This window comes from Micromys minutus (assembly GCF_963924665.1).
Source record: "Micromys minutus genome assembly, chromosome: 28".
NCBI classification, from domain to species: domain Eukaryota; kingdom Metazoa; phylum Chordata; class Mammalia; order Rodentia; family Muridae; genus Micromys; species Micromys minutus.
Window position 1 is genome coordinate 2,166,999 of NC_137963.1, and position 25,050 is coordinate 2,192,048.

The window sequence follows — 25,050 nt, forward strand, 5'->3', positions numbered from 1 at the left end:
AACAAGATTGATGAAGATGCAAACTGCCCTTCTATATGAGATATTAGACCTGTAAAATCCTTAATGTTCATAGCTTTTTAGTACAAATCAATATCACCTGGGCCTACCTGGTCCTTGGGAACCTCCAACTTGCCACGACCTCTCCTCTGTCCTCTGACCTCCTCAGACCTCTCAGCCCTCTCTACTTCCCTCACCCCTCCCAGTCACTGGCTTTTCTTTATTTTACTAATTAAAATGGGAAGGTTCAGTTGGAGTCATGTAACTAGGCAACCCTTCTTGGGGAAGTGGATTTAACATTAAAATACAAACAGCTTCCGGACCATCTACAAAAACATGCTTGTCCATGCAAAAATTAGTAAATATTTTACACACATACACACACACACACACACACACACACACACACACACACACTTACACAAAGACACACAAACACATATGTAAAAACTTTAAAAAGCCTTAATTATAAAGTCTCCACCATAAATCAATGGTGAAAAATGAAAGTGAAAAATAAAATAATCCTGTCTGGTCTGGGTTAGTGAACCATGAGAGGAAGCCAGGTAAGGTTGAGCTAAGGCTTGAAGCCCCAGGGACCCTGAAGGGATGGTAGGAATTTCATCTTCTTCTGGCACCAGGTCCCTGTCAGGTAGCCATAGCCCTCATAGAATTGTGGCCTTGAGTCACATAGGGGCAGTGCCCACAAGTCCCTCCTCAAGTAGATGAGGCATTTCGGGACTAGCCAATAGAAAGCACCTGCTGTCAGACCCACCCCACCCCAAAACTGTATATAAGATCCTATCCAGAAGGAATAAAGGTGTGCAAGAATTCCACAGTAGTGTGAGAGCATCTGTCACAGAGCTGTAACATTGCCTAGGTTTCACCCTGCGCTCTGCTTACTAACTGGTCCCCTCCTCCCCGCCCACTCTCCCCTCCCCCTGCTGGCTTAGCTCAGCTTGGCTCAGCTCAGTATAGCCAGTGCAACATGTCAGAGCAACAGTGGCTGTAAGAGCAGCAGATGCAGCAGCTGCAGCTGAGGTGGTAGAGACACTTCCCCCTTCCCTGCTCATGCCTTTCCCCCTTTGCTTGAACCCTCCTGCTTGGCCATGCCAGAGGTCTCCACAGATAGCCTCCAGTACACAGACAGGCTGGGAAGATTGTTCAGTGGGTAAAGGGCACACACCATAAGAATAATGAACTGAGTTCAGACTCTGGGACACTGAAGCTGTGGAAGGAGAAATGTGATTCATGTTGTCCTCCGACATCTGCTCATGTGTGTGGCATGTGCATAGCTGTATGTATATATATATATATATATATATATATATATATATATATATATATATATGTAAATGTTAAGAAATGAACAAGGCAAAGATAACATTTATCCGCATGAACAGATTAGGACATAATATTTATAAATCACATATCTGATGGATTAATATGCACAGAGCTTAGAGCTCAATGGTAGAACTCTCAGGAACCCAGTTAAAATGGACAAGAACCTGAGTGTTCATTTTTGTAAAATAGGAAAAGCCAACAGGAGTCCGGGAAACTGCTCAGTATCGCTAATGTTACAGGAATGCTCAAGAGACATCAGTTTAGGTCTGCTAAGCCACTCTTAGCTGAAAGATAACATGTTGGTGCGGGTGAGGATAAAAGAGGCACCTGACTATCCAAGCATCTGATCTCTGGGTAGTCAGACAAGAGTTGAAATGAGGATCTCGAAGAGATGTTTGAACCCTCAAACTTGCTGTAGCATAATTCATAAAGGCAGAAGCATGGAAAGAATATAAATGCCCAACTGACTAGATAGAAATGTGCATGCATACAGTGAGATATTTAGCCTGGAAAAGGAAGGAAGCCACACACTTTTTTATGTGGATGAATTTGAATCACGCCTCCTAGTGATCTAATTTAGATTCAGAAAGAAAAGTTGATTCCACTTACAGGTGGACTTTGAAAGAGCTCAGCTCAGAAAGACTCGGCATTGGAAAGAGATCCCTGGGGAGTGTTGGGAATGGAAACTGTGGGGAGTTCATAAACTTCTTGCAAGATGAATATGTTCTAGGAATTGAGCATAGGACACAACTCCCCAGGGTAGTAACTGCACATCAAACCTTACAAGTCCACTAAGAGGGGAAAGCTGAATGAAGAGGGAGCAAGGAACTGTTGGGCCATAGTAGACTTTTCATTTTATTTATTGTATGTACATTGTGTGTGTGTGTGTTTAGTTATAAACCATGTGAGGCAGGCACACTACAAAACGTGTTTATCCCTACAGCCTTACACTCAAAAGATGATCACCATCAGGCCTTTGCCTGTGTCCTGCAAAGTGCTGTGTGTTAGTAACATCCGCAAGCCTCTGTCTGCTAGCTGGCAGCAACACTTGGAGTCGCCAACAGTATCGCTAAACCTTGCCGGAAGTCTGCTGGTGTAAAATTGCCCTTTAGCGGAGAGTCAGCCTAAATGTTGGTTTTGGAGTTTAGCATACAAGAATTAATAATTAATGATCGTGTTAACAAAATTATTAATTGATCAGACGTGAGAACTGAGTAAGATGGAGGGATCGAAGGATGCCTCCACCTTTCTCTTTGGACAGTAATTATATCTTTTATAATAAACCATGAGGTAGTATATTATAATGTTCAATGTTTTCCTTAAAATGTGAACTTAAGGTTGAATTAATACTCTGTATGGAACTTAGACACAACAGATTTCTGTTTCTATGTCCTAAAGCTTAACAACTAGTACATGTCCCCTTTGTGGTTTATCACTTTTCTCTATTTTAAAACCACACCAATGGCTTATATTTAAATCAAAGAACATTAAAGCCCTCTGACTACTTGTAAAGAAGCTTGTTAGCTCTTATTTTCTACTCTGTAATTTCCATTTATGTTTTTTGAACCCTATTTTGTATATTTTTATTATTATATTTTCTTATGAAGTTATGTTTGTGGTTTTGCCAATGTTTTAAAAACTTATAAATTACTTTCATATTTCATATTAGGTCTCTGCCCAGTTTGATCCTCCAGCTTTGGGCTGCATAGTTGATCACGGTTTTGTTCTGAATACAGTAAAAGGTGAAAAAAAAACCCGTAACATAACTGAATAGTCATTAAAGTGCTGGCGTGCATATCTGAGCTCAGAACAAATGTAACCAAATCACGGAACTGTTATGTTAATGATCTCAAATTTCCCCCTCGCCTCCAATTTTGAAAATTAAAACGAGCAGAAAAATACCGCCGTTTCTGAAACATGCTTCCGAGAATAAAGATAGAACGCAGAACAACCGTGAGCCACACAAATGTCGTCCCCTCCCCCCACCGCACAGACTAGGCTATCACTATGTCTCCATGCTGGCCTTACAGGCAGGGACCACAGCTCCTGGTGCTCTTGTGCTTCTCTGTGCTCCGCTTAGAGAGAGAGCTGAGATCAGCTGTGGCGCTGGCATGGAAGGGAACCAGGGCCACAGGGATGGATGGGTTTTAAACAGCGAGGAATGTGCTTCCTAAGGCTTGCGTAATGATTTTACTGTGCTTTGGGTGATAAGCACGCCGGTGCTTTCAGGCACCAGATGAGCATTATTTGTCATGAATAATCGAACGTATTGTTTAATGAATAAGGGCCATCTGATCAAGGTAAGTCACAAGACCTCCTCATGGTGCTGCACAATAAATAAAAACACGGAAGACAAACAAAGAAGAAAACTGACTGTATTTACAAGGCGCTGAGTGTAGTTCCCCCATCGTGAGATTATTTATAATCCATGTCTATATTTTGGACAGGACTTCTCTCTCCCATGGACTATTCCATACCCTCTCTTCTGGCCTCCCCTCCAGTTGTCTCTCATCAATATTTCTTATGACCTTATTACTGCTCATTTTCATAGATGGTATGGCTCTCCCACCATTGGCTGTCCTCGCGGCTTTTCACTTTGTATAGAATGATTTTCCAAGCATGCAAGAATGCACAGAGGACACGGGCTACTTCATTCTTCATCTCCCTTTTTACTCTTTTCCCTCAAAGTGACACTGTAGCTCTACTGACCTACTTGATATTTTTGGATGTCCTTTGCTCTTTCAAACCTCTGTGCTTTGGCTCACACTGTAATTTTGAAAGTAATGCCCCGCTCTGCTTTTATATTTGGTAAATTCTTTGGGTTTCCTTGGAGCTAAAGTCAAATCTGACTCTTTAATTTTCCCAGTTCTGACTTTCTCAAAAAATTCACAGTGCCTTGATCTATCACTGAGATTTGGTATGTGAATAATAAATGTTTACAAATGAGTAAATATTAAATACCCAGAATATGAAGTGGGGTTATTTACTTTCATTAATATTTTATCCAAAAGCTTAGGTTACCTATACATCTGTAGAGGAGTTTTAATCCACCAACATGGCTGCTTTGGCAAGGAATTACATTCAAAGACCTTTTAGGTCTGGAACACAGATACGCCCTTAGTATACACCTTTAATCCCAAACAACGAATGTAAAGTTAGTTTGTAGAAGGAAGCAACTATGTTTGAAAGTGATGTCTACTTGAGAAGCAGACAGAAATGATGTATTTTATAGAGCCGGGTATGGGTGAGGGTACCTCCACAGGTTCATGCTGAGGTATCACTGCTCCCCCATCCCGTGCCAAGGTACTAGCCATAAGATGGCTCTAGTATAGAATAGTTTATTTGGGAATATAAGTCAGAGAAAGAGATCAGGCAGAGGGGAAGGGGAGAGAGAGAGACTGATTTTACTGGGACAGTTTTAGAGACAGGTTGCAGGTGAAGACAGAATGAGGCAGAGAAGGAGAAGGAGCCAGAAGATTAGAAAACAGCTTCTTTGAGGGCAAGCAGAACAACTCAGTCAGAAGCTGAGAGAAGCCAGGTTGAATCAGTCAGTTTGGAGAGGATTTTGAGCCAGCACAGCTGAGTTGAATAAGCCAGCCAGAGTTCAGAAAGAGATAAGACAGGTTGATCTTATTCAACAGTTAGCCTCCAGTAAGACAGTTACATCTGGCAAATAAAACCAATATTTACAAACATCTCTAAAATGTAAATATGTAATATTTTAGCATGTAAGGTGTGATTGAAGAGAATCAAGTGAACAGTGATACTTGAAAAATTTAAAAGCACTGTTTTATTATGTACACACTTTAATATATTTCATCCTATATTTTCTCTACATAGCCTTAATATTGCTTAAATAAAGTCACCCTGTGAATGTAACTTTGTTTCTCCATCATAAGCTGGGATATCAAACCAGCCATGTTCTGCCTGGTTACGATTATTATTGCTATAATTTATTTTGAACCATTTTAGTTAGAATATTTGTTATGGCTAGCCTGAACAGCTCATTTTTGGGACATTGTTTAATAGTGCAAAACTAAAGAAAATGCATATCATGTTCGGATAAAAGGCCAAGATTCGATATAGTGGAGTACCTCTTTAATCCCAGGACAAGGTAGGCAGAGGCAGAGGTGGGTGGATTTCTATGATCTTTAGACTAGCCTGGTCTAGGTAGTTTCAAATCATCTGGGACAATAGAGTTAGACGTTGTCTTAAAAGATAGAAGGGAAAAAAAGGAAGCAATTTTGAAAAACCGGAACCAGTGAAACACGATTTTATTATATTTATTTTGAAGCACACAGAAGGCTGATCAGTAGTAGACTGATGGCATTGAAAGGAAACGTAATATTCGGTAAGATGCGTGGAATGCTGCGTGTGTCCTTCAGCTTGTGCCCTTCTTGCAGGCCTCTCAGGCAGCAGACTTAGGGGGTGAAGTGTGGTACCAGTAGTTTAGTGACCTGAGAACCGAGCTTGGAAACGCAGTACCAGATGTGAGATATGTAGTAGCAGCTGTGTTCCAGCAAAGTGAAGCTTTCATCTTTACAAGGTGTGGCGAGGACTGTGACTTTTGCTGTGGCTTTGCACCTGAGGCCAGATAATATGCTGCCAGCAAAGTGAGGCCACATTCAGAAGGATAATCATGATTTTATTTGTTTATAATGCCATGTAATTTATTCTAACTAATCAAGCTGGCTGCATTTATGTCCTTTGCTTAGTACCAACAATAACAATGCATGGTAACTTCTTGATTACCGCCACTTGTGTATTTGAAGTATCGATTTTACATCAAACTGATTTTTCTGTGTAAACAATGCATCAACTCTTCATGGCACATAAGCAATCTTTACAATACCGCCAAGTTCATTACATCATCCTCTCTGATAGCACGGTGCTGGTACCATTTGCCATCTTCCACAGAACTAACGATTAAAGCCCACTGGAAAGATTCAGCATCCTCAGCTCTGAAAAGCAATGCTTTAATTCCAAACCAAATCTATATCAGAAAGAAGAAGAAGGAAGCACGAGGAGATATTGTGGAGGCTGGGTTCAGTCAGGTTGCTTCCCAGCCTGCTGTGTGAGGGGACAGGTGGGCGGGTGTCAGACCATGGAATGATCAGGATTCGGGAGTGCCTCGTATTCCTCAGCATAGCGTTGATAGTGATCCGTGAGGAGAGGCTGGTGGGCTTCGTTCTTGGTTCTTCTAGAACGGATCAGACAAGAAGCACCCCCAAAAATGGCAGCTACAAGTAATAGCGCAGCTACTACAGCGATGGTAATGATTTCAGAGAGAGTAAACTCCTGACCTATGTGAAAAATAAGAAGAACATAAAATAAACATTAAAATAATTATGTTTTTATGCCCAAATGGGCAGCTTGCACTTAGGCACTGTTCAAGGAATGGTAGGAGAGACCCTCACGTTTAGTTTTCCTTGGCCATTTTACCGGAGCCTGGCACCTGCCGTCTCGAAAGCACTCCTTACTTCCTTCTGTGAGTGAGCTACGTTGAGATCAATGTTATTGCCATTCTAAAGTGAAAGACATGATAGTTCAAAGAATTGAGACCTTGCTCAGGGTTAATGGGCTGTTGAAAGAATTGATACTTTTAGAGCCCAGCCTTTTCAAGTTCCACATTCTGTGATCCTTCACTAGGCTTGGTTTGTTGAGGAAAATTTACAGTTAGAAGTCTTGAATTTTAAAATCCCAGAAAGGAATATTTGAATATTTCAACTACCTTTCTCTTTTACGGGTGTCTACATTTAAAACTCATGGTCTCCTTCACTCGAAACATTAGCCCTTACAGTATTAGAACTGATTTCTAATGGTTGAGGTTTTTTATTAATCTGCAAAATGCTCAATAAAATACTCATCTCCAAAGACTATGGAGATCAAGTGAGATAGAGTTCTGGGCAATTATTTCAGTCCTTGGTCAAAGTGAGTGATCACTCATTAAGTGATAACGTCTCAGTCTTTACAATAGTCAACACCACACACTAAACTCAGAAACTGTATGGCCCTTACTCTCAAGCTGACAAATTTGCTTTCGGAGGAGAGCACCACTGTAAGAACACACCGACAAAACTGACCTGGCCATTGAACTTCGTAAGCATATCCCAGGTTGTCTGGAGCAGTAACAAACATCTCTGTGTTGGTGACCGGAGGCCAGAATGGCACCATGTTATACTGTCTGTTATGTCCAATAGGAGCATTTTCCAATGGGAAGGTAGAAATATCTAGAATATTAGAAGGCAGCTTGTTAGCAGAAAGGAAGTTTACGGCAGAGTAGTTGCTATGTTCTTAAAGTGGCTAATGTGCAAGAAACACATAGAAAGTGTTTTCATAGTTTGCATCAAGCATACGCACAAGTCAAGTGTTTCTGCAGAACACGGAGAATGTGGCACCAGCACTTGTCTTGATAGAATTTGAGTTATAACATCCTCAGGTCTTCAGTTTTAAAACCACTCAAGTTAATTGAAATAAGCTCACAAAACATACTTTTCAGTCAATGGCGAACCAGACCTGCCCTTTCTCTATTAGGGTCTTTTAAACTTGACAGATGGTTGTCCTTGACCTCAATTGTATCTGTTTAATATTTCCATTTTTTTTTCAGTTTACTTTGAGAGAAATCAATATTAAATTTATTCCCGCGTTTTGCTGTTAGCAGAAGGTTCCTAACATTTGAATCTGATCTCTAGACCACCGCTCCCGGTCGTCCCCTTTCCTTCTTTTGTCTAAATCAGCCATTTAAAGTGAAGACATTCATCTCTATAGGTTCTTCGTGTCAAACGTGAGCCCTGTTCTTCTTGTATTTGTGTTGATTTTTATTTGTATGAGTGCTAATTAACACCAAAGAGAATACCCCCACACCAGAGCTAGACCTGTGCCTAGGAGGGGCACTCACTGCTCCTTCGAGGACACCTGGTAAACAAGACTCTACAGGACCAGGAGGAGACATGGGACCTGTAACATAATGAAAGGACGGCTCAGCATTTACTTTGAGACAAAGTGAGGTGCCAGAATGGCGACTGTTTTGATATTTCTCTGACTTCAGCTTTACCATGTACTACAAGAAATCAAATGTGTATTTAAATAGATGGAGTGCCGGCTAGTGCTAAGTATTGGTCAACTGAACAAAGAAGCCACCCTCAAAGTCCTACGTCCTGTTGTAGTACTAGTAACATATGAAAGTTCTATGCTGAGGCTTATAATTCAGTTAAAATTTTTAACTCGCATTTGAGCTGTCTATGGACTTTGACCTGACCACTCTCAGTTCAGTTCGCTTTTGCTATGGGATTAAGTTCATTAAAAATGAGCAGAGGTGTCATAGCAAAAACAGCATTCGAAATTGGATCACATGTAAAATCCCTGTGCAAGATCCTTCTAAAGGGCCTCATCTCTCTCACTTCCTCCCACTTCCTCTTTCCAAGGCCCATGCGCTCCAGCCTCCTCAGGCTCCTTCCGTTCCTTTGTTTTAGGATGATCTCGCATTTGTCTGCACCTCATTCCCAGTCTCATTTCTGATTTTATTTACCTACTACAATTCTCCACTTTCCACTAGACTGTATTTATTTATAGCTGTCGATCTTAATATCTACCAATAGGTGGGAAAATTCTAGAAGGATAGCACTTGTGAGTTTTAACTTCCGGTGCTTAGAAGGCCACTCAGGAGACATTAAGCGCTGAACTAATGTTCAGGAAAGAATTTACGACCGCTCCATTTCCTCTCTAGTGCAAGAAGAAGTAATCATTTTTTTTTTTTTTTTTGAAATGTACAAACTACTTCTGAAAAAAAAATGCACGGAGTTCTGGAATGCTCTGTTTGAAAGAACACGTAATCCTTAAGTAGTGGATACTGAGTTCTAGGTTACTGAGATTTATAATAGCAGTGGTGAGAGGCAGAATATGAAGGCAGAATTTAGCAGTTTCTAAAAGTCTCCAACAACAGACTACTTCCATTCCCCTCAAGAAATAGAACGTTCACAACATTGGGATAGCTACATAGATATTTTTCTGCGTATTTTTGGCTGTTTTCCCGAAGCCTATATGTAACCACAGCTAATTTTTGCTAATTTCTTAACCTATTACTTCCAGTGTATATAGTGCTATAATAAAAATAATCTACCTGATCATACCTGAACTGACATATAATGTGGGACACAGACCAACCTTGTTATTATGTTACTAAGTTGAACAGGGGAGGGACTGGTGAAAAGCAAGCACCCAACTAAAGCTATAAGTTAAGGTTATGGTTGCAAAGTTAGGGCAGATGAAAAACCTAGATTACTGTAGCCAGATGATAATTTTTATTTCATGTTAAAGAAACTGTAGTGGTTTGAACGAGAATGGTCCCTGATAGGTTTTTATATCTGAATGCTTAGCCAGCAGGGATTGCAGCTCTTTGAGAGGATTGGGAGGCATGGACATGTTGGAATAGGTGTGACCTTAATGGAGGAGGCATCTGAGGTTTCCAAAACTCACTTGAGATCCAATGTCTTTCTCTGCCTGGCTCCATGGATCAAAAGTAAGCTCTCGGCTACCGCTTTAGCACCATCATACCTGTCTGTGTCCCACCGCGATAATAGACTCACTCACTGAGATGGTTAAGTAAGCGCCCAATTAAATGCTTTCTCTTACATGAGTTGTCTGGGTCATATTGTCTCTTCACAGTAATCGAAGGATGACTAAGATGGATACGAACACTGTAAGTAATTGTTTGTAGTTGTTGTGTATGTAAGTGCAGACGAGATATGAGGCAGGATACCAATTGTATCTACTAATTTATAAAACTTTGACAGTTAAGCAGAAATTTATGTGTAAACTTTCAGTCCAATTTTTCTTTTCTTTTCCTTTCCTTTCCTTTCTTTCTTTCTTTCTTTCTTTCTTTCTTTCTTTCTTTCTTTCTTTCTTTCTCTTTTTCTTTTTTTTTTTGAGCCAGTACCTCTCTTTGTAGCACAGGCTGCCCTTGAACGCTCAATCCTCTGACTCAAACTTCTGATCATCAGAATTATAGACACTTCCATATATGGTGAATTACTTGTTTCTTAAGCAATCTCTGACGGAATAATATATTTCGACCAACACATAGTCTGGAACAGGTTGCAGTAGAAGTTTCTGGCACACACAAAGAAGTATGAATGTCCTCACTGGAAGGACAGCAACAGAGAGCTAACCCTCAGCATTGTGTGTGCATGACAAAGGCCTGGGAGCTAACCCGCAGAACATTTTCAAATGAAATTTAATGATGTTTAAACCAGCGGAAGTCCTTTCACCGTTTGGAAAAACATCTCAGTTCTCGCAGCTGAGTTGGAGTGCAGTAAATTAGGTCTCCGAAATAATACTTTAAAGAGAGCATTGAAAAGAGATTTCCTATGGTGTGATATAAAAACAGTCTTCAAGTGGAGCAAATTTCCATTTCTGTGAAGCTGGAAAGTAATCCAGGCACAGAATTGCAGATTATGGATGTGGTGTGTTTAGTCTTTTGTGAAACTGCGGAAAAGACCTGCAGCATCCATTTATTCTAAGAAACAATGAGAGGGTTTGTTTGAAAATATTAGAATGTGGGACACACCATCGTCATCTTTTTAACAACAAAGTGCCTCTGGTAACTGACTTTTCAAGGTGTTTTTGGGTATCTGCAAGGGCTGGTTGTGAGAGCTACAGCATCACTCTCTTGCAGCATATTTTATAGGTGTCAAGGACTAGCTTAAATTTATGACCACCCTCCAGGATAAGCTCTTTGCAAAGCTCGCAGAAAACACAGGAAAGCATCTCACCGGCGTTATACCTCCTCAGCCATTCGTCAAAGACCGCATCCGTGAAAGTGTGCAGAAGGACAAAAATGGGATCATTGGGAGACAAATGGGTTTGTCCCCCTGTCCCATTCAGGAAGAGGTGGGCCAGATTGTGAAGGCTTCGAACGGCAGGGTCATATTTCCCCGTGGGCTCGCTGTAACCTACATTCGAAAGGGAGGAGGAAAACTGTAGACAACGCTGGTAGTCAACAGCGGGGATGCTATTAGGAAACAAGTCATCAAAGCTCACCAGGCTAAATATCACTTCCCTAGAATGGCATGGCTTCCCTAGAGCAATGGCGGATGACGTTTGCTGGCTATGCTCAGAACTAGGTTAGTTCCTAGTTGGCAGCATGGCATTTCAAATGTGGTTTTTCAAGGTTAACCAAATGACCGGCAAAGGATAGCAGTCAGAATGTATGAATGCTGAGCTCTGAAAAGACACAGGTTGTTCTGCATGGACACAGAGATTCCTCCAGTTACTGCTGCGACCACGGGGACCTCTTCTGTCACCATCCTGGATATTTATTTTTAGAGAATTAATTTTGTGGGGTGCGGAGGTGTCACCAAGTGCCCACCAAGTACAGTTTTAAACACCTGGGTAGATTATTTTCAAAACATTTAGGGGATTTTGGTAGTGCCTATACATATTTAGGCAGATGAGAATAAACACCCAGTAGGTCAGCTAGAGGGCTTGTGACTAGGGGATTGAGTAAATTGTGTCTGATCGGATTGAACTGCCATGAATATACATTCCCTCACGTATTCATCTTAATATATTTAATTCCCTGTTCTTTTTGACTCAGGAAACATAGTATATTGTGCTAAAGTGAGCATTCTAGCTTTACAGATACCAGTTTACTTATCTGTATGAAGTAAATATTGTCGTAAATATTGAATCAATTTCCTTAGCGAGTTAATCCTGTTTAAATAAAGGAGAGTATACAATTTTGACTAAAGGGCACACTATTAAAAGTAACAATTGGATGTACGTTTTACAGATTTCAAATCATAGGAGAGGAAGGGGGTTGGTACACCTAACAACCGTAACTCAAGGGAGATCTCAACAGCAACAAACCTAAAATTAAGAAAGACATAATCATATCCCCTTAGAATTTGAGTACATATATATATATATATATATATATATATATATATATATATATATATATATATATTGCTATTGGCAATTTTGAAAAAGTCATTGCAGCTATATGAATTGTGCATTTTCTTAAGCTTGGTTTACTTTTCAGTTGTTATCAAACAAGGAAAATCAAGCCAAACCTCAGCAGATATCTATTTAAATTTTTACAGTCCTTAAATTTTTTTTTACAAGGTGTTGAACCTAAATAAAACTTCCCAACAAACCAGAGCATTCAGACTGTTGAGTAATTGGTACACACGAGAACTGTTAATATTCTTTTGCAAAAAACCAATTTTATAATTATGGAAGTCACCTGTCAATGTGGCAGCCCAGCGTTATTACCCAGGCTGCCCTGATAACTGCCAGGCACTATATTTATGAAATTTAAACCTACAGTTCCCCATGTCTTTTATCTCGTAGGCAAATGGAGTCTGGTACTCCCCTTAATTTTGAACCAGAAATTGTGACTTAATCAAAACTAACAGCCAGTTCATATGAATCCACATGGTTGGCATGGTTTTCAAAACTCTTTTCAAAGCCATCCTATTTGGGACACTCCAACTTGCTCTTCTAACTAGATTAATTCAAAACACCAATTTTGTTTACTTGCCTTCCACAGTGTTTCGAAAACTGTCCGTAGAATTGGAATAAAAAGGAGGTGTGTCGAACACACGGACCTCCAAGCACTGAGTGACATCCTGTGGGGCAGGAAGCCTCTGCACTGCTGGTCTCCCTACATTTCCGGCTGGATTCCTCCTGATTGGACCACCCTCAGTGCCTAGGGAGGAAAAGCATGTACACAGTTAAAGACTATCTACAGGGCTGAGCATTGCTCTTTTTATAAGTGAAGCCACTGAAAAAGTAGGTCCTTATGAAAGAAATATGAAAAGACATGTTTACTGGAAACACATCTAAATTATATTATCTTACTTTTGTGAATTGAGACCATGAGACAACCTGATATATATATATATATATATATCAAGATAGTATTTTGTGGAATTATCATCAATAAATCCCATGAAGGAAAAAAAAATACTGTCTACTCTGGTTACAAGTTAATGCACCCTAGTTAACGTGCATGAGGTTTCATGGTTGAGAGTTTGTCTAGCAAACGTTACTGAGTCTTTTTAGTTTCTTTTTTTTTTTTCTCAGTGGTTTTGAATATTAATTTGCCTATGGACAACCTCTGCTAACTCAACCATTCATGTCCTGTGACTTATAGGCCTGTAAAATTTCCATATCAGAATGAATGGGAAGCACAGGACATCCAAGAGAAAAACAGGTTTGAGAAATGCTGTAGAGGGTGAGCCAGTGCTTTCTGTCTGATGAACCATGAGGGCTGAAAGAAAGACAAGTGTCACTAACTCACTTTCCAACTACTAAACTCAGCGAAACAACCAAATAAAAGTGGAAGTATGGCATCTCTAAGGAAAGGTTAATCCAAAGACACGATATATTGGCCTCCCGAAGATGTCAATGACAAAACTGTAGAAATGAATAACATCCTCTATGTCAGAAATTGATGGAAGAAATAATTGAGGAAGACACAGTAAGACTCTTACTCAGTGAGACACATAATGTGATTGATGCAGGCTGTTTCTCTTTATTCTTTTCTGTGTTTGAGTTTTGAAATTATGTGTGTGTGTGTCTATGTATGCACATGTAGAGGTGAGAGGACCACCACGTGGGTCTTAGGAATTGAATTCATTTAGTCAGTCTTGGCAACATGAGCTTCTACTTGAGGAGCCATCATTCCAGCTCCCTTTATCATGCTTGATAAATATAATGTTTGATGTTTATATTTGAATCATCACAGTGGGCAATCTCAAAATTTGCATAACCCAGAATAAGTTCTCTTCAACTCCTCAGGATGTTGTGAAGCGTGTTACATTGAATGATAGAGAAAGCGTTGGCAAAATGAAATACTCCTGCTTTTATGTTTTTCTCTTGTACTATGTTCTTATACATTTACTCTTTTAAAATTATCAATTCTAAAGCTAGAGAGAGAGCTTATAAAAGAAAAACAATTGAGGCCTGAGTTTGACCCAAGAACCCACAGGAAATAAAATAAAGTCATTTAGGGCACACTTGAAATATTGAGTATTGAGCAACGACGCAGGTGTGGTCATGAGCCATTGATGGGTAAGAAACATTGTCCTATCTCCCTCAGAGTTAGGAGGATCCTGGAGCTGGTTCTCAAGAGACATTAGTAGTCTGACAGTTGAATCTCTGAGTCAGAAACCAGCCTGGACTACGTAGTAAGTAGTAGGACCAGCCAGAGCCACACAGAGAGACACGGTCTCGAAAACAGAAAGGTAGGCGAAGCTAAAAGAATGACAACCGAGGATGTTCTATGGCTTCCATGCACATAGATAAATGTATATCTGCGGATTCATTCATGAACATGAACATACACACACGCACACACATGTCTAATCATCAGCATGGTTAGAAAATGTCTCAAATGCCCCAGCTCTAAATATAGCAGTCTGGTGAGAAAGATGAATGTGTTAGTCTGTGAGGATCTGCTTACCTTCAATTTCATTTCTCTGTCACAAGGTGGAAGCAACTGCTCAGGTGTTAGACTTCTAAAGGAAACGTCTATGTATTATAAAATAAAAAAAAAAAAAAAAAACCCATGAACACACAGCTAAATGCTTTCCTAATGGGGAACACGTACTTAGTTCCTTTGATTTGTTCATAGCTGTTCTCTCTCTAAGTTTCTAGCAACACAAAAGTTGGTGCGTTAGATCCAAGCAGAGGGAGGCATCGCAAATGCACTGATAAACCGCAGCTCTACTTTTCATATGGAAAAACCAAGGCTTTAAGTTACCTGAAAGAATAGTTGAGATAGAAAGAAGAGAAAGAAACAGTTGAAGAAGAAAAAGAAGAAACAGCAGAGAGCCACAATAATTTAGACTGGGTTAGTAGCACAAGGGGTGGGTGGTTAACCGTTTCATGGAAGAAAATGAAAAGCTCCTTAAGAATCTGGTATAGATCGTACATATTCCAGGGCAGGGGTACAATGGGCAGGCGTGTGGACACTTTCTTTAGGAGAGTTGAGAATGGCAAGTCTATCATAGTTGCTACTTCTTCCTATTCAGAAGGGCATCCCTATGAAAGGTATCCGTTTTGGATTTTAGTCCTCGGGCTGAACAAGCATCGACTTTTCCTTCTCCACTTTCCTCCTTGTTCTGCTCCCGGAGCACATTTCAGATTTTCTCGGGAGACATTTTCAGTGAAAATTCCAGCCCAGGACACATGACTGCTAAGCAGTTCTGGGTGTATTTAAGAGGATTAATCTACACTAGGCCCTTTGAAAAGGAAGTTAAAAATATGCTGATGGGATAAAACAGGCAAGTGCTTTGTGTTTCCCAGGGGGCACCCCTTAGACTCTGGATTCTCCTGAGTGCACCTGCTGATTCTCTGAAGAGGGAAAACAGATTTCATTCAGAAGGGCCTTGCTGGCAGTATATAGGCTCTTATAGCATAAAGAATTAGGAATAGTAGCTGTCCTTGGGGTCTTACTGTTGCAAAGTGTTCCCAGGGTATCGTAGTCTTCTAAGGCCTCGCAGACTACTCTCCATTGTGAAAAGACCGAGTTGGGGCTTATAAGAGTAGAATCGAAATTGCTCCTGGACCCCATCAAGTCGTCGGTGCAGATGTCACAGACGTTTTTTCCGGTTGCGAAGTTCCAGTAAGGAAGGGAGAATGAAGGCTCCTGCAGCATCTCCTAGACCACAGACATCCATTAGTGGGCCAGCTTCTGCTAACATTTGTGTCTCCACTTGCCTGACCTTGGCGTTCTTTTGCCTTTAGCTCTCTCTCTGTGCTAAAGAACCAGTGAACGCATCAATAATGTCTGGGATCCCAGAGACTCAAGGACCCTATTGAGCAAAGTTTGGAATTTAGTTGGGGGGAGCAGAAGCAATGAAACCCACTTCATGAAGAAATTTCTGCAAATAATTTGGGGGAGGGGGAAACATAGTTTTCATTATTGGCAGATAATTGTGTTGCTATTGGTGATATGCCGATCCTTGATTTTTCAATCTCCTCCCCATTTTTATTTTTAATTGAAACACCATGAAATCTTAGCAGTGTGTGACTTCAGCTTTGGAATGAATTGTGGAATGGTAATTTGGTGGGGGGGGGTGTTCTTGCTTATAATGTGGTCTGAATGACTGTAGTTAGATTCTGGTTTGCTGACAGACCTCATGTTTTGTCTCACACAGACTATTTGCAAAGCTCTGAAAGAGTTTTGTCTAGAGACCTACACCACAGTGCTGAACTATGAGGACAGGCATCTGCCCGAAGCTAGCAGACAAAATGCTAAGTGGAAGCAGAATTAATTCTGCACCTATTGTTCTTAAGACCAGTGAGTAGCCTAGTTTTACACTCAGAAACCGTCTCGCATGTTATTGAACATGCACAAAACCAAGGACACATGCTTATTTTACTGGATTCCTAAAAAGACCGCTTCTCTCATTTGTTTGTCTCTTAGCCCTTGGGGAGTTACTTTGAGGGGGGGTCGTTTTAGTGCGAAGCTTCCTTTGCCTTCTGTGTCTTTCCAGCAACTGGTGACTTCTGCTCTTTAATTGTAGCTTCCTGCTAGCAAGCACCTCCTTATCCTTAGATGTTTTAGAAAGTCAGGAGCTGTTCACGGTATCTGCAGTTATCCATCTCTACAGGTTTATATCACCTATACAGAAACTGTTGTCATGCCTCACAAAAGGGAGTGACAACTTTCAAAGCCCGTTGTGAATCAAGAACAACCGTGGTTGGCAGCTAGCATTTGGGCACACCCATATGGTGCTGCCTTGTGCTCTGGGCTAAAAGAAATTGTAAGCCATTGAGGCGGAAGCTACATGTGCAGACCTGCGGCTTTGAGACACGTCCCACCTGCCCCTCCTTTTCGTTGAGCCATTGGGAAAACGTCTCTCGGGAATGAAGATCTAGAGCCAGTTACAGGTGACAGATTCATTTATTCACAATCTATTAAATGTCTTTCTTGTAAGCAGAACTCTAAAATATGATGCCAAGGAGACTAGACGGGCTGTTCAGTTACCCTCACAGTGCTCATATGTGGACCCCTGTCAACGATCTGACTGTGTGCTGTAGTTCATCATTTCTGTCTCTTTTACCCATTCTGTCCCCCTCTGAAATGCTAGCACAGCAGGGCAGCACTCAGTACACTAACAAATGTGTCTGGGGGTGGGGTATTTGGGTACCTTTTTCTGTCTTTAGGTAATTTTAATGAATTGTAAGAGCTTAACTTTGGGATGGAGAGTCATGACTGTTATATAAGGAAAAAAAAAACCCCTTAGTTTATAGAGTTAATAATTGAGATCCAATGATAAATAATTTTAGCTGGGCAGTTGTGGTGCACACCTTTACTTGGAAAACCAAAACTAACCAACCAACTAGCTAGCTAACTAACTAACTGACTAACTAACTGACTAACTAACTAACTAACTAACTAACTAACTAACTAACTAGGGTTGAGCTGGGAATTAGATCTAAGGCCTTGGGCTTACTAGGCAAGTGCTCTAATACCAAGCTAAACTCACAACCCCTACTGCTCACTCTTTGAATAACAATATTTTTCCCAAAAAGTAATTTATCACTGAAAAGGCAATAATTCGATAATTATGCTACCAGATACACTGGCGTGTCTTGAGTACAACTGCTTATAACCAAACTAAACCACCCAAACAACTAACCAAACCAAAAAAAAAACCTTGATGTTACTATGCTAGAGTTGAGGTCTATTTTATGTTTCCCTTCGAAAGTCTAGTTTTCAATTGGAAATTCATGTCTAAAGATGAGTCATTTTGAGGTCCTTTTAGAAAAAAAATGGTATATGAAATGATGTTTTGCTGTATATAAATATATATGCATATATATACACATTACACATGCCCATACATACACACAGTGAAATGATTACTACCTCCAAGAAATTGAACACATCCATTATTTCTTTACAGCTATATGATGCTTTTTAGTGGGGTTTTCTGTAAGCCCCACTGTAAAGTGGTAGGGGATATAGAAAATATAGTTTGGTGAAAATGAGAGGAGGTAGGCTCTAGAACCATCAGCTGTTTTGATGGTTATGCATGAAGAGAAGGGTGAGACATGCAGGTGTGCCACTCCCCAGGGGGTGACAACTGCTTAATTCCACAGAGGAAGACCTGGGAAGTGAGGTTTTTGCTTTTTCTGTTTTTGTTCTTTTGTTTGATTGTTCCTTTTCTCCAGTTATCAAGCTATAAAAAACTTCCAAACTTTTAAGACTTGTCTAAACAGGTTTCCATTTCCCCCTCATCATTAACATTACTTTCACTTCACTGCCCAGAAGACAACAGGTGATAAATGATCGAGCAATCGGTGTGGGAAGGAAATTATCTGAAAGTCTAGAGCACCCTGATAACGTGACTGCTTTGTCATGGCTCATTTCTGTCATCCAGTGCAATTCGAATTACATGTAGGGACCTGAAAACCAAGAGTTAGCATACCTGCATGTCTCTCTCCAGCTGCAGCAGATGGTACCTGTGCCATGTGAGAAAAGCTGGTCCTTCGTGTGAGAAATCCACTTCACCAAAGCTTTCCTGCCCTGCCCCAAGGAAGGTTTTCTTGACTGAGTAATAGTGTGTCCAAACAAAGTAGTTGTAAATGGAAATGTTCTCAAATTGTGGTGTGTTGCCATCTGGTCCCAGCATGTCTTCTGACCTCCTTGTAGCAATGACAAATTGAGGGTGGGTTGTGCGCTTCGCCATATCCAAGGCCCTCACAAAGTGGCTCTTTTCTTCTGTACTTAAGTCAAGAAGATTTCTCCTGACTTTCAGCATGAAAAGATTAAGATGTGGAAATTAGCACAATCATATTAGGACACACTGTGCCCCCAGTATCCATTGATGGCTCCTGCTCAGATCTTTCTACATTATTTACCTGGTTATCACTTTCAATGCTTGGGACCAGATATAGTTTGGAGTTTGCACATTTTGAAGTATTTTCTTATATGTTATATTCTAGGCGTTGGGTCCAAAGCTAAACGTAAGATCCATTTGTTTCCTACCCACCTCATTGCACACAGAGCCTGGAGACAGTTTCAGCCACAGTTTCATTAGCTTTGTGCTTAAAACAAAGATTAATAGTATGAAGCTTTCTCTTTGGAATGCCATGCTGTGGTTCAAAGATTTCAGAGTTTGGATAATGTTGGAATTATGATTTTATAGATGTCCAATCTGTATATTATTAGAAATACTCTTCATTGAATCTGTGTTTAGAATGATCTCTCTTCTTTTTTCTCTTTGTCTCAGCAATTTACTCTTTCATTTCTAAAAGCTTTCTTTAATATTACATGCAGATTTATCACTCCTTGCCAAATAAAGATGATCATATTTATTTCTGTGCATTATTGACTTTTTTTAAAGTTTAATTTGGCTTTATTTTATAGCCCCCTGAAAATTGTGTTTTTTTGCCACTGGAGCTTTGTTTGGAAATGTTAGTCTGTTTTTTTTTTTGGGGGGGTGTTGACATTTTTTATTGGATATTTTGTGTATTTACATTTCTAATGTTACCCCCTTTCCTGGTTACCCCTCTTCTATCTCCATTCTCCCTGCTTCTATTAGGATGCTTTCACTCCCACCACCCCACTAGATGTCCTTCAACAGAGGAGTGAATACAGAAAATGTGGTACATTTACACAATGGAGTACTACTCAGTAATTAAAAACAGTAACTTCATGAAATTCTTAGCTAAGGAGATGGGACTAGAAAATATTGTCCTGAGTGAGGTAACCCAGTTACAAAAGAACACTCATAGTATGCACCCACTGATAAGTGGATATTAGTCCAAAGGCTCAGAATACCCGAGAAACAATTCACAGACCATATGAAGCTCAAGAAGAAGGAAGACAAAAATGTGATTCCTCACTCCTTCTTAGAAGGGGGAACAAAATACTCATGGGAGGAAATACAGAGACAAATAGTGGAGCAGAGATTAAAGGAAAGGCCATTCAGAGACTGCCCTACATGGGGATTCATCCCATATTCAGCCACCAAACACAGCCACAATTGCTGATTTGCTGATGCCATGAAGTACTTGCTGACAGGAGCCTGATATGGGTGTCTTCTGAGAGGCTCAGCCAGAGACTTAGTGATAAGGATGAGGATGCTTGCAGCTAACCATTAAAATGAGTACGGGACACCAATAGAGGAGTTAGAGAAAGGACTGAAGGGGCTGAGGGGGTTTGCAACCCATGGGAAGAACAACAATTTCAACCAACCAGAACCCCCTCCCCCAGCTCCCAGGGACTAAACCACCAACCAAAGATTACAACGGAGGGACCCATGGCACCAGCTGCATATATAGCAGAGGATGGCATTGTCTAGCATCTATAGGAGGAGAAGCCCTTGGTCCTGTGAAGGCTTGATACCCCAATGTAGGGGAATGCCAGGGTGGAATAGCGAAATCTATTCTCAACAATAAAAGAACTTTTGGGGAAATCACCATCCTTGACCTCAAGCTGTTATAAAAGCAATCGTTATAAAAACTGCCTGGTGTTGGTACAGAGACTGGCAGGTCGATCAATTGACTATCCAGAAATGAACCCATAAAACTATGGCCGCTTGATCTTTGACGAAGGAGCTAAAACCATCCAGTGAAAAACAGACAGCATTTTAAACAAATGGTGCTGGTTCAACTGGAAGTCAGCATGTAGAAGAATGCAAATTGACCCATTCTCATCTCCTTGTACATATCTCAAGTCTAAGTGGATAAAGGACCTCCACCTAAAACCATATACATTGTAACTATTAGAAGAGAAAGTAGGGAAGAACCTGGAACACAGAGGCACAGGAGAAAATTACTTGAACAGAACACCAATGGCCTATGCTCAAAGATCAAGAATAGACCAATGGGACCTCATAACATCCAAAGTTTCTGTAAGGCAAAGGACACCATCAATAGGACAAAATAGCAATCAACAGATTAAGAAAGGAACTTTACCAATCTTATATCCGATAGAGGACTAATATCTAATATATACAAGGAACTCCAGAGAACCAAATGACCCTATTTAAAAATTGGCTACAGAGCTAAACAAAGAATTCTCAACTGAGGAATATCAAATGGCTGAGAAGCACCTAAAGAAATGCTCAACATCCCTAGTCATCAGGGAAATGCAAATCAAAACAACCCTGAGATTCAACCTCAGACCAGTCAGAATGGCTAAGATCAAAAACTCAGGTGACAGCATTATTGGCATTTTTAAAGAAAATCCAACTTCTTTGTTCTTAGTTTTTTTCAATACATGGTTTCTCTGTGTAGCTCTGGCTATCATGGAACTCATTCTGACCTCCAACACCTGCCTCTCTCTCCTGAGTGCTGGGATTAAAAGTGTGCAATTTTCTGTTTTGTAAACATAAATCTTAGAAAAACAGGGCAGACAAACACAGCCTAGTGGTTAAAACAGAGACTTTCTGTCTTTTCGCACACTTTTTTTTAGGCTTAATTTGCACGTCATATCATATTTGGATGAAAAGAACTGATTTATGAAGACATGAAAAGGACCAGGAAACCCACACACACATCAGTTAGGCCGGGGTTTCCATGGTAAGGACCCCTCAAAAGATAGTCTGGGAAATCCTTGGTCAGTGTCTGGCACGTGGAAATCAAGGAAGTACTGTTGCTGTTATTGTTTGATTACTGGACACGCCTGCTCATGGGTCTGAAATGCTAGAGCTCCCTCACTACAGTGAGGGACTGTGAGTTATCAGGGCTGCTTGGAGAGGAGAGACTGTATCTTTAGAGCTAGCTAGATCTCAGTGGGAATGCTATGTCTGCTAAAGGTCCAGATCCGTGAGTTTGGCCTTTCCGAATCTAATGTACAAGGATTATTACTTTACAGAAAAACCAGTTCCTAACATATAAGTATTTTTGAAGGAAATGCCGTGTTATGTAGAGGGGACATATGCATGTATGTGAAGACCAGAGGAGAGAGGGTCAGGTCTCATTTTCTTGAGACGGGGTCTCTCACAGGAGCTCATCATTTTTTTTTTTTTTTTTAAACTTCAGTGCTCCAGAGATGCACCTGTCTTCCACCCTGAATACGGAACATACAGTCGCAAGTGGCCACACCCAGTTTCCTAAGTGGATGCTGGCGATCTGACATCAGGTTTTCTTGCTGAGGCAGCAAACGCTCTTACCATCCGCGAAGCCACCGCTCCAGAGCTATGGAAATACTATTAGTTACCAGGTGTGGGTTTCAGTCCCACCAGACGCATCTCTTTGACTTTCTAAGCTTCGGTTTGCTCAACTGGGAAAAGTGGGCTGAACTGTGGAATTTAAGGTGACTTTTGACTGGCGTGATTCAGGAACCACATAGCCTTGAGTCTGACTCAGTGAAACTGCCCCTCCTCCCGTATCTTTCTACTCACCTGTGAGGGTTTTCTGGTCGCACGCAGCTCCTCTCCACCCAGGACGGCAAGCCCCACAGTTATGTCCTGAGAAATTCCCATTGCACTGACACGTCCTATTGAAGAACCGTAAAGGCCAGCGTTCTCGGTCATCCCTACCGTCATGGGGATAGTGGCGACTGTGGGGTCTGGAATCTGCAGTCACAGCCACACACCTGCCCCTTCCTGATGATGAGCCACAGCGGTCGGTCCCTGGTCCAGAGGAAGGGAACAGGTCTGGACAACACATACCACTTCTCAGAGCCTCACTATTGGCACACTCTCGTGGAAACTGAGCCCAGACCAGATGAAGCAGCATCAGGGAAAGGAACACAGAGGCCAGGGGATGGACTTTGTAAGATTTCATTCTTCTAGAAGCAAGAGGGCAGGACCCAGGTCTAGTATACCGCTCTTTGCATGGAGAATACAATGGCACCACGATGAAAATACAGCTGGAAAAGAAAAGGCAAAAACAGGGTTGCGAAAGTTCTTTTGGGAACTCTTTCAACACACTCCCGAAATGGAACCCTTTCATGGGAAACGACGTTTCTAAACAGAAGTTAAAAACAATTATTTATTTTAAAAATTATCTGGCAGGTATAAGACCTAGGTCACAGAATCCACTCTCCTGGTATGTGAGTGTTCTTATTTAACATTTCTACCCATAAGAATACTATTCTAGGGCTGGGGAGGTGGCACAGTGGTTAAGAGCATATACTGCTCTTGTAGGGTTCAGAGCCTTGCACCCACATCAGATTGCTCCCATCTTCTTATAACTGACACTCTGGAGAATTCACCTCTGCCCTTTATGGGAACCTTCTCTCGTGCACACATATTCATGTTATTCATGTGCATACACACATTTAAAAAGCATCAATCTAGACTAAAAAGACTTTACCTACATGTCTTTTACCAAAATCGCCCACTAGCAGGTGACCACCAGAGTAATATCTAACCACGGATATGAAAGGAGAATGGGGAACAGGTTTACAGCAAGCAGAACCTCCTTCATCCTCACAGAGCTTTGGCCACAGTATACCCACCACAAAGCTGCTCACCAGTACCATCAACTCCTGGAAGGTTTCTCTGCTGATCTCCTTCAGAGCTGGTGTTGGATGTCTGCTTTCCCCCTGATGGCAGCTGTTAATTGCATGTGGGTTTCTGCCAGACAGTAAGTCCCAAAGCCAGACCACTCACAGGGAGAGGGGCTGGTCCTCTCTTCCAGCTCTCACTAATCCCTTCTCACACCAGTGAATTCTCCTGCCCTTTAACTACTCAGTCAGCACATGACTCCCTCCCCACCGGTTTCCTTGTGATGGTTCAAGTCTTAAGAAAAGGTCAGGCTGATTTGGAAGATGTATCAGAGACACTGAAGAGCTCTTGTTTTCCTGGTAGTGATTTTTTTTTTCCTTACTGTATACCACAAAGGAAGAAACAGGAGGAATAGCTTTCTCACTCTCACAAAGGCCAGGGTAACACTTGTATCCTCTATTAGCTTTCGGTTGTTCTCTTTTAAAGAGACATTTTTCTCTGGGAAGTTGAAAACTCACACATATGTAACCAACATTCAAATGTAAGCCTGAGTTTGGAAGACACAATTCCTCTTTAAAGCTTGTCAGAATTCATGATCAGTGTTGGCTGGCCTTTTGATGCTAAGCTAGAAGTATACAAAAACTATACAAAACAACCAAATGTGTGTTTAGCAACCAAAAAGACAACTAGGGATATAGCTCTAATTAAGTCAGGAAAGAGCAAGAGTATGGGCTTCTGCTTTTACGTATGTATGTGTGCCGGCCACATCATCTGTTCGAACTGGAGTTGTCTTAAACAGTGTGTGAGTTAAGATGCCTGAAACCCAGAAGTCATTCTCCTTTTCTCTTTTAGACAATTATGTATACAACCTATTAATGTGTACCCATTCTAGAACATTCCTTTGGATGCTTATGAGAAAACCAGGTCATTTCTGTTGGGGACTTATTCCATAAACAGGTGATACATTTAACTTCTGTATCTCGAGGCAAATTTAATCTCATGAATGACCAATCTTTATAAGTAGGCTTTAGTGACTAGATTTTTTCCCCCCACTAGCACTGTCTCAAAAGTGTACTTGGGTTGCTGCCTATGAAATACTACAGCAAAATTTTATAGTTTTTATGGCAGTTTGACATATCATTCTAATAATATATAATAATGTATTTATTCATGCTCCAGTTATTGGACTCTTGGGTTGTTTTTTAATGTATTTTTTATCTTGTGAAAAATACCAGTATAAATAGTTTTCAAATGTTTTCTGATATATATATCCATGACAAATATCTGTAGA

The 25,050-nt window shown here is 40.8% G+C and overlaps 1 protein-coding gene across 1 annotated transcript; it reads right to left on the reverse strand.

Annotated features, from left to right (window-relative positions):
• Positions 1 to 6,435: 6,435 nt before the first annotated feature.
• TYRP1 (tyrosinase related protein 1) lies at positions 6,436 to 23,094 on the reverse strand (the record flags this gene model as incomplete). The annotated part of the gene is made up of 7 exons (XM_080940081.1): positions 6,436 to 6,641; positions 7,422 to 7,568; positions 11,109 to 11,288; positions 12,881 to 13,048; positions 15,802 to 16,006; positions 18,786 to 19,108; positions 22,710 to 23,094. The coding sequence occupies 7 exons, from the start codon at positions 23,092 to 23,094 to the stop codon at positions 6,436 to 6,438; spliced, it is 1,614 nt and encodes a 537-aa protein (XP_080796207.1).
• Positions 23,095 to 25,050: the final 1,956 nt, after the last annotated feature.